This window comes from Archocentrus centrarchus, chromosome 18, assembly GCF_007364275.1.
Source record: "Archocentrus centrarchus isolate MPI-CPG fArcCen1 chromosome 18, fArcCen1, whole genome shotgun sequence".
NCBI classification, from domain to species: domain Eukaryota; kingdom Metazoa; phylum Chordata; class Actinopteri; order Cichliformes; family Cichlidae; genus Archocentrus; species Archocentrus centrarchus.
The window spans coordinates 22089216-22104707 of NC_044363.1; the positions used below are offsets into that span (position 1 = coordinate 22089216).

Here is a 15492-nt window from a genome sequence, read left to right on the forward strand (position 1 = left end):
TGTTCACAAGTGACAGGAGAAGGGAATGGGAGATCAGCAGACGGATCAAATGGCTGCTTCTGCAGTGATGTGGACACTGCACCGGTCTGTCATGGTGAAGAGGGAGCTGAGCATAAAAGGGAAGCTGTCAATTTACCAGTCAATCTACATCCCTACCCTAACCTAACAAGCTTTCGGTAGTGACCGAAAGAATAAGATCGCAAATACAAGCAGCAGAAATGAGCTTCCTGCAAAGGGTGGCTGGCCTCTCCTTTAGAAATAGGGTGAGGAGTGCAGCCATTCCTGAGGTGCTCAAAGTAGAGCCATTATTCCTCCACATTGAAAAAAACTAGTTGAGATGGCTCGGGCATCTGACTAGGATGCCTCTTGGGTGACGTGTGCCAGGCATGTCCTACTGGGAGGAGGCCCCAGGGCAGACCCAGGACAAGATGGAGAGATTATATCTCTCGGCTGGCCTGGGAACGCATTGAGATCCCTCCAGATGAGCTGGTGGAGGTGGCTGGGGAGAGGGAAGTCTGGGCTTCTCTGCTTAGGCTGCTGAACCCCGCGACCCGGCCCCTGGATTAGTGGAAGAAAATCGAGGATGGATGCACAGGCAGGAAAAGACTGGGATTATGGTTAAAAATAAGTGTCAATTATAATGTGTCATAGATCATATACCTGCATTATTAGTCTCATTATTTTTATTGTTAAAGTTCATCAAAAGTGCCTCTAGTAATAGTTTCTCTTTGGAAGACAATTAACAACTCTGCTGTTAGTGCTTTTTTTTTTTAAAAGTGAAACTGCCATTTTAATGTGCAGTGAGGCCTTAGTGAGAGGCTTTGCAAACAGCAAATGTTTATAAAGTGAGGGAGCTCACGCAACAATGGTGGTCAAACACTGTGAAGTGCAGAACTTGCTGTGAATTTCAGACCCTACCACTCTGCTGAAATCGTCAAGTGTGCACAACGACCCAGTCACACTAGAGTAAAAATAGGCCAGCAACCTTCGTGCAACTAAAAGAAAAAAAAGTTTAAAAAAAAAAAAGACTGGTGGTTGCACTGAATTTTTTTTCACATTTAGTGCCCAACTGACTACCCAGAGGTTGCATGTGCAACACTCTCAACCTCTGGATGACCACTTTCGATCGTGAGGCGATTGCACAGGTTGCCTGGTGGGAGGCAACCTGTCTCCAAACAATTACAGTCTGACTCAAACAGAATAGATTGGCAAAGGTTTGCAATTTCTGTCTAATTTATAACAACCGATTCGTTGTCAACAGTCTGAGTCAGTCAGCACCGATGAGTGCAGCGAGTCTCTTTACAATAGGGAACAGGTAAGTTGTATTCTGATTATATTCCTATATGGTTGCTGAGTGCCTACAACATTTTGCAGTTAAATCTCTGTCTTGCAGAAACTACGTCACTATTTGTGGAGGAATTTCTGTTTCAAATCTATGCCGCTCTGGCTGGACTCTAAATGCAAGTTGTTAATGTGAATTTCTATTTATGTGAATTTCTGTGTATGTATGCAAACAATTTGGATTTTTGTCGATTATCAGAACTAGATTACATGTAAATGACAGCTTGACCCCCGTTCAATCACAAACTGATAAACTGACTCTTTCATACTGCCATTTTGCTAACATCTCGAGGCAACAAAGCAGCAACTGACTGCTTCAAAAATGGGGACCGGGCTCCGTCCACTCGCAACCATTTCAAAGGCAACAAGATTGCAAATTCACTGCACACAGTCATAATAATTCTGATCAGGCTGCAGTCTCCAACCACTGTTTTCCATAGTGTGACTGTAGCATTAGATGGACAGTCTTTATAATGGCCAGTAGGGGAGGTTACTCTGGTTGCAAAATGAAGTGGGATTACAGTTAAGTCCAGGGAAAAGTTACCCTTCAACTTACTTGATTTATGACCTCAGTGAGCAATTACCTGATGAGATTATGGTCAAAATGCAACACATTGTTTACTTTTTGAACTACTGAGCCCACTAAAGTCAGCAGGGTATGCTTTAAGATGGTTTAGTCTGTGACTGAACCATACCATATAAGCTACCACATGAAGATGCAATGTCCTTGGCTTCTTATTTAGTACTACCACTTGCTCCTGACTTCTGACTGTAAAATACTGAGAAGGTGTCGACAATATTTGAAGAGAGGCTTTAAAACAGTTCTTATGTCCATCTTTATATGTGGTCTATGGCTAAAATTCTCACACTAAATAAGAAAGCATTTTGCTTTGAGTACAAGATGGAAGAAGTATGCAAATTGACAGACAGCCTAACTGCTTGGCTGGGATAGAATCTATACTTTGATCTCCACAGAGCCATACAACCACCGCAGCTCCCACATCTGTACTTTCTGCCTTACTAAATAAAAGGCACACTGCTTCCTACATTGGTACTGAAAGCTGGTATTGAACATAAATCATGTGGCTGCAGAACTGTCAAATATAAATGTAATTTCAGGGGATACTGGGCTGCTATTTCAGGATATTAAGAAAAGATTGTGGTACCATGTTGCCAGTTTCACACATATAGAGACATTTAGTCATCCGTAAGGTCTCTGTTCTGGATAAACTTTACTTTTAAGAGCCAGCTCCTTGTCTTTGTCATTAAGTCCTACTTTGCAAAGTGCTGCAGTGATGATTGTCCCTCCATTACGGCCAAAGACCAGCATGCGTCTGACAGAGTCATATTTGGGTTTTCAGCAACCTCCTTGGCCCTGGACCTGCTTGTCCAGAATAGATGTTCAGTTTAGTCAGACAGGAAAACTCTGTACATATATGTCTATCTGTTAATGATGAAGCCCTACAAACTTGCAGACACATAATGAGCACGCAGACATGGCCTTTGTACGCGTTTCAGATAGACAGTACATCTGAAGCATACTGCAAGAATGTGTGTGCGTGTTTATCTGCCTGTCTGCTTGCACGCGTCTTCTAGCACACCTCCAAGTAATGGCTGTTGCCACAGTAACCAGGTGACCCATGCTAGCAATTAGAGAGTCCCTAACAGGCTCAGTGCCAACAAGTGCACACAGATGCGACGCATACATTATGTAAACTACAGTCCCTGAGAAAGTCTCCCTCACCAGCCTCAGCCAAGAGCACCGCTCGCGCCTTAATTTAATACGATCTTAACATCAGCCTCATGTGGAAGCACACAAACAAAAAAAACACACCATCGTGAGGAAGCCACACGACACAGCACATCTGTGCCATGCCTCCAATGCCGAGAACACGAGGTGGGTAATACAAAAGAGAACTGGGGGGGAAAAGTAGGATAGAGGGAGAGATGGGGGGAAAAAAAAGGTAGAAAAAAAGGAGAGAGAGAACTTTAACTGAAAAACTCGCCAGCTTCATATTTGTGGGTTTTTCTTTCTTTATTTCCTATTCACGGCAGAGGGGGAAAAAAAAAAAAAAAAACTCCCACTGTGCTTTTATGAATGTGGCGGCACAGCGGTGAGTATGGGCTTTAAACATGATTGGCTTGTTAAAGTAGAAGGAATACGGGCAGAATATATGTGGCGCTGATGGTTGTAAAAGTCCAACTTGCACACCTAGTTTAAAGGCCTTTTCACAGATTTATGAGAGCATGTCAGCTTTTCCTTTTTTTTTTTTTTTTAAAGTCAGCCAGAAGAATACATGAGTTATTCTGCTCAACAGCTGCTTTTTGTGGCCTAACACCTCACCTGTATTGAACACTGACCACAGAAAAAGTTTCCAAGTAGAACACCTATTCCCTCAGTTATTGAAGAAAAAGAGTACGCAGAGTGAAAAAGCACACTTTTTGGAGGCTTTAAGTTGAGTGCGAACTTGATTTAGTAACAAAGTTGCTCACCACACAGTTTGTTCTGGTGCAGGAACTCCATCTGCAGCTTCTGTCCAGCACGCTGCGCCAAGAGGTACGGGGTGGAGGTAGGTTGGATCCCCGGTGGCGCACATAACATCTGCCCCGCTGACACCAGTTGCCATGGTCTGCAGCACATCAGAGGACACCACAGCTGCACACAGCGGCCTTCACATATTAAAGAAGATACAAGAGCCGGTGATGAGCTTTTTAACATTTTATTTGCCATTTCAGCATGTTTGTGAATCAGATTCTTGAGGCTGACTTTTAGTGGTCACAAATCTCATTTATGGAGGTCCACCTGTCACTTCCCATTTCCTGCTGTGACAGCCTAATAAAAGACTCCAGAAGTGGAGCAGCAGCTCATTGGATTTCTAACTAGCTCTCTGTAGCTGGATTAATGCCTTTAAAAAATTTCACATCCCAGACAACGAAGCAGTGAAAATCTCTGGAAATGCAAGTATGTTTTCACTTGTCTGTGTAGGAGGAGCAGCCTTGCATTGCTGTGCTCGTGTATGTGCGAATGCCAGGTTGATAGAGGACAAAGAGTCTATAAAGCAGCGTCAGAAAACCACATAAAGTTAAGAATTGAGTTCCACCCGCTGATCTCAAAAGAGAAGTTAAAACATGATCAGACTTTAATGCTCCCAGTGGGAATCATTAAAGCTCAAATCCCTGAGAAAAATGAGGAATATAGAAAATAAGAACAGGACAAATGGGCCATATTAAATATAATGAAACTAACAATTTCACAAAGAGAAATGTGGGAATAAGGACATGAACACAACGAAGTGAGCAAAAGAACAGAAGACCAGCAGCAGGCCGCGATCAAGCAAAGGGAGACAGAGCGAATATGCTGCAGGAGAACAAACCAAGCATGAAATATATATTTGTCTGAAACTGACAAATACGACAATGTAATCTGCGCATGGATAAATACCATATGTATTGAAAAGCCGAACTGAGAAAACACATTAAATCTCTGTTTACACGCACATATTCATAATGGACACATACGATCCTAAACACAGAAGCCAATATGCAGACATGTAACAATTAAAGAAAATCCTTGACCCCTACTCAGAGGGGGATCTGATGCTCTGTTTGAGCACAGCTGATGCCCCCGTTAAAATGAAGGGTCAGTAAAAATCGATATGCAGTTGTTCCGCGTGATCACCTTGATCCTCTGATGAACCATCTCTATCCTGTTGGAGATGATCTTACTCAGGACCCATTCAAGGGATACAAGAGGTCACTGAGTGGTCTCATAAGTATGAAAATGATGTCAGTCATATGTTAGAGCTTTCACAGACACCAGATTTGGAGCTGAAACACCAAATAAAGAGTATCTTTTAGAGGAAAGGTGTTTCATTCACTCCAGTACAGCAAGAGAGAGACCTGAGCAATCAATGCCAAGGCAGAGTGAAGCTGTTCTGGTGGCATGTATTGGCCCAACACCAAAGCAAACTGTGGTAGGCTAAGACATCTGTCAACCAAAGACACAGCAAATGCCTGTCATAACCTATAAATCCCCTTAAAGGTGCAGTATGTAAGATCGGATTAGATACTCATTTGCAACAGAATCGATATCAACAGCACCATCTTCCTCTCCTCCTGGGACACGACTTCACACAGCCCATCTCTTCACTAGCAGCTGAAGCAGCTGACATTTACAACACTGAACAACACTTTATGAGGAATACTGAGACAACAGTAAAGCTCCCACTTCAACAGCACGCAGTTCATAAGCATTTATCATAAATGTTAACCTGGCAAGCGCACACGTTAATGTTAGCTGCTTAGCTACTAGCAATTAGCTTGTAGCCACATTAATGTGGCGTCTAGGCAGTAAACACTAGTCCTTGCAGTCTGTAATGTTAATTGAAGCAGAGAAATGCCTACCAGCAGCTAGACAGGAACACTGGCAGCTTACCTTAACAACTACATTTGATCAGCAATGAAAATATAGTGCCAAGTCACAGAAGCACAGCACCACCTCAGACAACCTAAAGATTGTGTCTTTTGAGGTTAGAACAATAGCATCAACAACAACAATATTGTTAAATATATATACACATATATATATACACCTCGACATATACACTATATACACTACACTATACACAGCTCAAAAACAGTGTTGTCATTGACGTTATTATTCTAATCCTTATAAAATTAAATGCCTCTGTTTTTTTGTTTTTTTTTTTGGGGGGGGGGGGTTACCGGAACTGCTTTTGAAATTCTAGGATCATGTTGAAGGACAGGCAGTGAATGAACAAAATAGTAAATGTAAAACGATAGCTGCACGCTCTTGACAAGCAACCATTCAAGAGATTATTATTATTATTATAGGAGCCAGTCAGCTAGGGTTTCTTTCTCCACTTATGCTTCCTTGCACATCACTTGTGATGTCCTCTCCCCAGTCCACCAGTACCACGCAAGGCCAGGGTATTGAAGGCTTGGTTGCCACAGCAAGTCGAAATCATGTAGCTTCTCCAGCAGATCATAATGAAGGCTGATTTATGAATGTTTTCTATGCTGTAGCAGTCTAGCGACGGGAAACATAATCATGGGTGGTTTCAAGACATTAAAAAAAAGCCTGTCTAATAAACAACAGCAGCACAGCTTAGGACTCTATTGCACAGTATTGTAAAACAATCCCAACCCCTTCTAATGTAAATTATTTTAAATATTGCACTTTAAAGAAAAATATCTAAAAGCCACCAAGAGGTAAAAAGAAGGAGGTAGTTAAAACTAATTATTGCGAATTTCACTTGGTCTCCCCATCTCCTGTGAAGCCTTAACCTTTATTTAAATACAGACTCAAGGTTCTTTAGAACCTGCTGACATTAAACTAAATGCTGTGTAAGGTAATTCCGCATTGGCTTCATGTAAGCTGGCAAGGTAAATAAATACATTTCCTCTTTGCATTCCACTTTTAATAGTGCCAATAAAAAGAAAATACTTACTTATACAGCGAGTGTCGTGTCTAGCCATGCAGACATACTTTGTTAGAACGATCTATCTGTTTCACACAGTGATCCAGCTAAAATAAGCAAGATAAAGGAGCCTGAAGAATACAGTCTGAGCAAGGAAAATGTTTTCTGTCTATTTCAATCTGTCCAGTCAATTGATGCGACACCGTGCACGATGACCCGAAACAAAGGGGCTCAACAGAGGAGTCGAGTGGCAAATAGTGGAATTTCAACTAACAACTTTTCCTTTCATTGGGCTTTGAGCCGAGTCAGTAGGCAGCATCGATCTGCCGCAAACAAGCAATATCCATCTGAAAGTGAGGCACGCCGAGGCTTGTGCATACACACACACAAACAAAAGTACCTGTCAATATAACCTGGCCACCCACACAAAGGGCCTGCACTGAGATAAAGATGTTTAAGTATGTGTGTTGCCAGTGCAAAACATTTATTTGTATCTCTGTGCACAACCCGAGCCAAAAGATAACTTCATCAATAGAAAACAGCAGAAAATTAATGCAAAGAAAGATAAAAAATATAATTACTTCAGCACACGCACACACGCATGCACACTCACGCACCGCTTTGTCTATTTCTCTCACACAGAAGATGGGGTCAGATTATGGCAAAGTAGTCCCTTGCAACTTGGCCTTATTCTGTATCGTCTCTGGAAATGACCTTCCGTGTCATAGCAATTACTGTGGCCACAGGAGGGTTTGTGTGCGCGTGAGGGTGTGTAATAATATAAGAAGGTCCTTTGACACCCCACTCTCTAGGTCATGTGGTCTGTGGAGACTTAGTGGAGGTCACTGGGATATGAGCTTCTAATGGGGGGAATGGGACTAAGAAAGAGAGGGAGAGGGATGAAGAGAGGGCATTAAATTTGGGGTGGGGTGGGGGGGGCAGAACAAAACAAATCCTGTCACAACAGACACCTACTGCTGAGATTATGTAAGGGAACATATCGACGCAGTCACCTATAATCACTACCTTTTTTTTTTCATTACTTGAAATGACACTTTAAACGGTGATTTGCTGCATGCGCTGAGTAAATTTCATGACCCCTGAGGCCCCATAAAACCTGTTGAAATGCCATCGCATGATTTCAAAAATTGCATGAATGTCAACAAGGAAATTGCTGGTATTATTGTCTTTGTTCCGAGAGAACTCCCAAAGGAAAAGGTTTATATAGCTTTTATTATTTCATATTTGTGCTCGTGTTACAGTAAGTAAATGTGACACAGAAGTGGAACAACGTGTCCGATGAGATTAGACTCAGTGTCCTTGTTTATGTTAAAAATACTTTTTTTGTTGTTCTTTTTTTTCTTTATATATTGCTTGTGATTCATTAGTTTGTGTGAAGATATGTAGAGCTGTTTTGAAGACGTTTTAGTATTTTAGCACACGTACAAGCACATAACTATTAAGACGTGATTAATGTGCAGGCTTAAAGCTTTCATTTTAGAGGTTTAACAAAAGCATTACTAATTTAGGAATTACTAACTGGGCAAACACCATTTTTAATATAAGGATTGCTTTTAATACTTGGATAAAGGCCCTTTGCAGTCAATAAACTCTAGAATTGTGTTGTCCAAATACTTATAGACATAACTGTATGTTGACTCATATATGCCTCCGTGACACGTTGATCCCTATCAAATCTGTTAAGGCCACTTCCACCTCCTTCCCTGCCTTCGTCCCTCATGCATACACACACCTGCCTCTCCAGTGGCCTGACTCTTTTGGGCTGCTGCACTCTGTGTGTCTGTCGCACAGAGTGCAGCAGCAGTGTCTGAACTCCCACTAGAACAGCAAATTCACACATCTCAAGTGGAGCAGCGCACATGTTCGCATGCATGTACACGCACGCACACCCCGACACGCACGCACACCCCGCTCGCTCACACAAAAGCTGGCAAAGCCGCAATAAAACCAACCCAAGCGTTTCTGTTGTGGATCCTAATCCACTTTTCCACTTAGCTAGCTAGTATATCTCTTCCTTACTTTCTCGCCTCATTCCCCCCTGTCTACATTTCCATTCCCATCTTTCAGCGCGGGAAAACAATACAAGGAGGCTGATCTGCGTAAATGCTGATACCGGTGGAAACTGCTTCACTGCTTAGTGCTTTTAAAAGGAAGCCAAAAAAAGAAGACCCCCCCCTCCCCTTTTTTTTTTTTTACAGCAGCAATAACCCCTAAACCCCAAAGTCTAAGTATACTTGAGATCGATAAGACTCTGCCTTTGGCATCTTTAGGCTTAAAGTGCAGATTTACCGATGGTCAAAAGGTCAGGAAAATATGGGCTTTCTCAAGTTTAGTGGATTTAGCTTATGAAGTGTACCATGTGTAATTTTCTTCAAAGGAAAAGATAAAGCTATAAAAGATTTCATGCTCAGTGCACTCCCGCTATTGCTGTCCATCATTAATTAGCTAACTAGACATCTAAATATTCCTCTGGATGTCTGGAAGCATTATTTTTTTTTTTAAATGTTTTACTTATTTACATTATGGAGTTGGGAGGACCTGGCACTACAGATTTATAGCAGGGGAACAACATTACAGAAAAGGATGGGAAGGGATTCATGTAAAGATATGCTGGTTAATACACAGAAATCATTTTGCACTGGCTCCTATAACACACTTTGGATCTGGAAAATTTAAACTGGCAGGTAGAGAGTGAAGTGCTCCAAAATTAATCACATTTCTGTCACAAGTCAACAGAGTGACGTGGTTATTGGTGTAGCGTACATGTCTTTGCCTAAAGATAAAGTCAATGGAAGCTTTAATGTTAAGGATGGCTATATGCTGAGGACTACGGGGAGGAGTGAGCTGTGGATCTTCTGTACCTTCCCCATATTTGCTCAGCTTAGAAAAGGCAGACAAGCTCCACAAAGGCACATACACAGAGCACCGTTAGATTTGTGGTTAGAGGCGTCAAAATAAGGCACTTCTATTTCCTCGCAGACTCTGATGAGTACTTGATTTCTGAGGCCGATGCTAATTTTTCGGCTGTTAGAACTGATGCATCAGCTGATACTCTACAGGATGAAATCATTGTTTAGGAATTTTCAAGCAATGTGTTTTACAAACTAGAAAGGAACTGTGATAGACTGATGACAGGCTGCTAGTAAGTGCCTAAAGACACAATTTACAATTGGCTCTTTGCCAAGTTATCTGATAGGTGTAGGGGGGTGCAAACTTGTGGCCCGTGGGCCGCTTCCGGCCCCGCCCCCTTCGGGTCCACGAATTGATGTCAAAAATAACATACAGTTTAGCCCTTTAAGTTACTTTTTTGACATTTCGCTTAACCCTCATAATTGGAGGTGAAGGCGAAATGTCAAAAAAAGTAACTCAAAGGGCCAAATTATGTTATTTTTGACATCAAGTCGCAGACCGGAAGTAGGGGGCGGGGCCGGAAGAGGACCGCAGGCCGAGTTTGGGTACCCCTGGTGTAGACAGAGTGTGGTTTAATCCCTTGAGTTAGTTGTCATTTTATGCTTGAATGATTCATAGGCCTGTGTTAAGTGGCTTAACAAACAAACAAACAAAAACATTCCTTTGAAAATGGTTAGGTACAAGGACTGGACTGAAAATGAATGAAAAAGCAGCCAATGTGCAAAGAAAAACACTGACAGACCTTATGAAAGTCTGGCTCCTTGGAAGTAAAATAAAAAGAAATGAGCATGGGCTCAAGACTTTTGCTCAATACTGTCCTCTGCTACTGCTGCTGTAGACAGTGTGGACAACGTAGCCAACAAATACACCAACACTGGTAATATCAGTCAACTGGCAACTATCAGCTGGGCTCTAATTCCTAGAAAACTATTGATGAAGTTATTTATTTATGACTGCCACTACGGTGGCAGAAAACCTCAAAAATGACTTCTACAGCTCCAGTTTGGAGTACATCCATGAAGTCTGTACCTGATTTAGCTGCTCCAGGTCATGAAAGCCCTCCAGGACCCTCCTGTACCTCCTCTCTCTGTACTTCCTGCGAATAAAGGTGGCACGCTGCTCCGCAAAAGCCCCGCTGTGGAGATCCTCCTCCAAGGGGAGATTAGCAGCCCAGAAACTGTTAGCGTTCTTATTCCCCACTTCCAGGAAGAGCTAAGGGGTTGGAAATCATGTAAAAGGGGAAATGGTTGGATGAGAATTATTGGCAGAGGTATTACTATGATTTGAAATGAACATCTGCCAAGCCTCTGGTTTATTAAAAAAAAAAAAAAAAATCTGCTGTGGTGATGGTACAAGTGAATACATGACACATCAGACTGCTAAACTGTCAAGTGTTTTTCCAGTCTTTAAGATCAGTAGTAGTATAGTGGATACACTTTCTTATAATTGGATTAGGTAAAGAGAGGAGTAACACATGTCACATTTACCTCCACTAGTTCATTGCTCCAGATACTGCAGTCCAACTTCAAGCTCCGCACTTTGGAAATACTTGGGCCAAGAGAGCGGTGCTGTCCTGGCACACAGGAAGACACAGTCATCAATATGAGTGCACAGACATACAAACAGTAACAAATTCATATCCCCTTGGCTTCACAAGTCTTTCTCGGGCTATGTTTTTGTGCCTGAAAACTTCACATTAAAAAGGAAAAATAATAATTTACAGATATGCACAGTGTTCTCCTCAGCGTGCTGAAACACACGCCAAATGGTAGTGATGGAATAAACAATAAACAGGCAGTTACAAGATGGAGAAACAGAGCATGACTGCGAGCTCATTCTCTCACTCACAACAGACATATTTAGTCCCCTCAGCTCTCCTAATTGGAAATGAAAGCAGAGAACGAGGGCCATTAATTGCTAATGAATCATGAGTAATTCATTGTGTTTGTTGGTCGGCCTGTTTATTTGGGTGAACGAGAGGCTTCTGGGGTTGCTTATGGCCAAAGACAGAGCACACATGCATAATACATTAGACAGAAACACGCTGTATGTGTGAATGTGAATTATTGTCCTGTGTGTAATGGTGGATAATTTTATATTTAGATTTGGCATGATCTCATTACCGTCTTCTATTCTCAAGTAGAGCAGCTGTAAATGAAAATGAGGGGCTATGAGCTGTGAAAAGCTATATTGACACAGTTCTAGAGAACACAAGTGCAAGAAGTCTTTGAATTATAAGGCACTTAAAAGATTTTTTATTTTTTTAAAGCTAACTAGGAAGTCATTTTTGATAACTAGTCATTATTTACATTGCTTATATAGGCATACTAGCACTACTCCACATACATTTTTATTATTAAGCTGTGTGCAATTGACAAAAAACAGCTGTAATGCCTTTTTGAATCTCACACCACAACATATAACTGACAGGCTTAATTGCTCCCAAACTGGGTTTTGAATCTGATATGCCAAGATTAAGGATAATATTCTTGATGTGATCAGTTGGTGAATTCAATAGAGACAAAAGGATAGTTACGCCCTTCCTGTCATAACAGTTTTGAGCCTATACTCTTTCTTTCATGGGGATTCAGATAGAATCACATTACTACTATGCTACTGCTATGTTTTCTAGGCATTTTTCCTCATCAGCATCCAAAATTATAAACTCTGAAATTGTTTCACTTCAAATGTCACTTCATATGCGAACTGCAGTGTTTTGGCGACAAATATTGCGTATGTCACATCATCCAAACATTAGTAGACCAAGTATTAAATCCTGTGGAACACCATGTTCTCTTTCAAACTTCATTCGGTATCTCACTATGGGAAGCGCTTGGTTTTCAGAGAACCGGGGTTACCCTGGCAACCAAACATTTCCCTTTCAGCTAAATTGGTATGAAATCAGCTCAGGACCTTTGCAGATATCAAGTTGTTCACAATGTGATTCATTTGCATTGAATGTGGTGCAAATGTCACATCCATTATGGTTATGGTTAGGATTAGCAGTTAAACATTAACAGTCTGATGGCTAACCTTATTTAGAAAGTGTGCTGAAAGGTGATAAAATCAATTGGTGGATGATTTCAACTGTTATTACTTCAATAAGCTCTGAAGTATCAAAGTTGGTTAAAAAAAAATTAAAAAAAAACTTCTCCAGGAGATGATACACACTTCCGTTCTTGCTTTATTTGAAATTTTAATAAAGATCAAATCAACTCAATGCAAACACAAAACTGGGGTTATTACTAGATTTCTCTTTATAGCTGATTAAATGCCTCTTAACTCTGTCACAGTAAAGTAAAAATAGGATGGCAGCCTCTTTTTGACTAAGAAAAATCTCTGGTAGCCTGGTGATTGCATTTAATTTTTTCCCATTCATCAACCAACTGCGAGTAGATGTGGCAACCAACTGGTCACAGAGAGGCTGGTCGGACCACACCCTCAACCTTGCAATTGCACAGGTTGAATGGTGGGAGGCAATCTTTCTCCAAACAATTGTGGTCCAAATCAAACTGACTGCACTCACTCTCAGAGAGACTGGCAAAGGTTTGCAAATAACTGTAAAAGCTAGACATGTTGCAATCAGTCTGAGTCCGTCTTCTCTAGGGATCTAGACTCCAGTGGTTGCCAACTGGTTGTATTCTGGTTATATTTCTATATAAAAGCAAAGTTGCCATCCTGAAGCGATTACGTCACTATTTCTGAAGGAATTTCTGTTTCATGTCTGGCTAGACTCTGAATGTAAGTAGTTAATGTGAATTTCTGTTTAATATAAATTTCTGTGTATGTAGATGGCAACAGATTTGCAATTTTCAATTTAAGTTAATCGCCATGTTATCACACAGATTTCCTGAAATTGCCAGCTGGGCCCCATTCAATAACAAAACTGACAGCAGAATCACTCCACCTTATTACTGCTTTATCACCATCTTAGTGTACCAAAGTCTCTTTGAAGATGGTAACTGACCGCGAGTGGTCACAACCATTTCAAAAGGCAGCGAGATCGCAAGTTCATTGCACACAGTTGAACTAATTCTCGTCATGCTGCGGGCTCCAACCACTCTTTCCCCTAGTGTGACTGTAGTGTTAGATTTAAAAGACTAAAAAAATTATTAGCTTCTTCCCTGCCATTAAGATAACTTGTTTTTTTGAAAAAGTACACATATCGAGAGTGGATACAGTAGCGTGGTCTAGGGTTACATTTAAAACTGTTTTCTTCCCAGTTGCAAAAAACACACTGAAATGTCAAGAATAATAGGAGTCTCAGAGATCAAAAGTCTAATTTGTCAAATGAAGGCCAAAGAGTAAGAGTCTGTCCCGGTTGCCTGTGAAGGAGTGAAACTATTTTATTCTGGGTGCTTGCAGCAGAATTTTGCCATGCTGCACCCACAGAGCCATCGCAACACCACAGAACCATTTTCACTTGTGTAAGGGTAATGAAGCTGAAAGAAGCGTGCATGCACATGTGCCGCCAGGTATACAGTGAGATCTTCCCATATAAATAGCCTGCTGTAAATGTCTTCATATTTCCGGCGGAACCAAAACAACACACAAAAGGGCATTCCCATCACTGCAGCTTTCACAAAAAATTAAATAAATAAATAAAAGCTCAACCCACCAAGGATTTCACCCCCAATTAAAAACTTTCCCAGTGACTCCATCAACAGTACATGGAGCACTTTTCTAACCTTGTGTGCTTTTGTGGCATTCCCTCCCCACCCACCCTCACTCAGTGACAAGTCATGAGGAAGCAGAGCAAGACAATAAACCCTGTGATTTTACATTGCCATGGCAACTGTTGCCAGCAGACATGCCTACAAGTTGCATCCTGGTTTAAAGAAGTTTATTGCAATTACATGTGTGGAGAGCAGCCTTAAGGTCTCTGAAGCACTGTCATTTCCTCTAGTAGTTGTGTTGGGCACTGGGAGAAAGGTCACAAAGAAATGCGAGCGTAGATGGACAGATCAGCTCAGTTAATGGGGAAATAAAATAAATAAAAAAATTAAAAAGTAACTGAAGAATGTGGGATTGACCTGAAGACTGTAAAAGCAAGATCACCATGACATCAGCCAGTGGGTCATTAAGGATCCATTAAGAACCCCTGATTTTAGCATTTTGCGTGGTAGCATCTTGGTTTTTTTGGAGGCAGAGGTGACCATATTTGGAAGAAAGAGTGGATCGCTAAGTCATCAGCTAACAACAGCGAGCCTGGTTAGCATGGCGCATCTGTAGACCGTATGGGTTCATTGCACAGACAAAAATATTTGCAAATGACATGAAATACACTCACCAAAACTGGGGTGCGGACTTTTTAGAAGGGTGTCAGCTCATTTATCCACACAGTAAGGCATGCTATTTGTCAGATAACTGTACCACCAGTACAAACACGGTCAAGGTCCGGTTCAGTGACTCAAATCAGCAGGCAGCTAGCGGCTATAGTCACAAGGCATAAATAATGCATCATTTAAGCCTCAACAGCATTTAAATGGGTGAATTATTAAAAAAAGAAAGAAAGAAAGAAAGAAAGAAGAGCAACCTCACACAGTTGCTAATAGTTTTTACCAACTTTTAATCAAATAAAATATTTTGGTAAGGTCAGTGAGGTCCTGTTGTGAAAACAACAGCTAAAAATATGCTTCAGAAATAAAACTTTTAAAAAAAATTTTCTATATAAAAAATTCAAAGATAATTAGAAGACCAGGCAAGGTTATTTTATGAAGTGTTCAAGGTACATGCAGATAGCATACAAAACAAATTTATGTATTACTGCATTCGTGAT

At 41.1% G+C, this 15492-nt stretch overlaps 1 protein-coding gene across 1 annotated transcript in view; it reads right to left on the reverse strand.

The window, feature by feature from the left end:
* Positions 1-15492, reverse strand: part of arap2 (ArfGAP with RhoGAP domain, ankyrin repeat and PH domain 2) — a 174253-nt gene that overhangs the window by 81379 nt on the left and 77382 nt on the right. Inside the window, 4 exon segments of the mRNA XM_030753721.1 lie at positions 3835-3910; positions 3912-4009; positions 10742-10925; positions 11201-11286. Coding sequence (XP_030609581.1) covers positions 3835-3910; positions 3912-4009; positions 10742-10925; positions 11201-11286 — 444 coding nt within the window.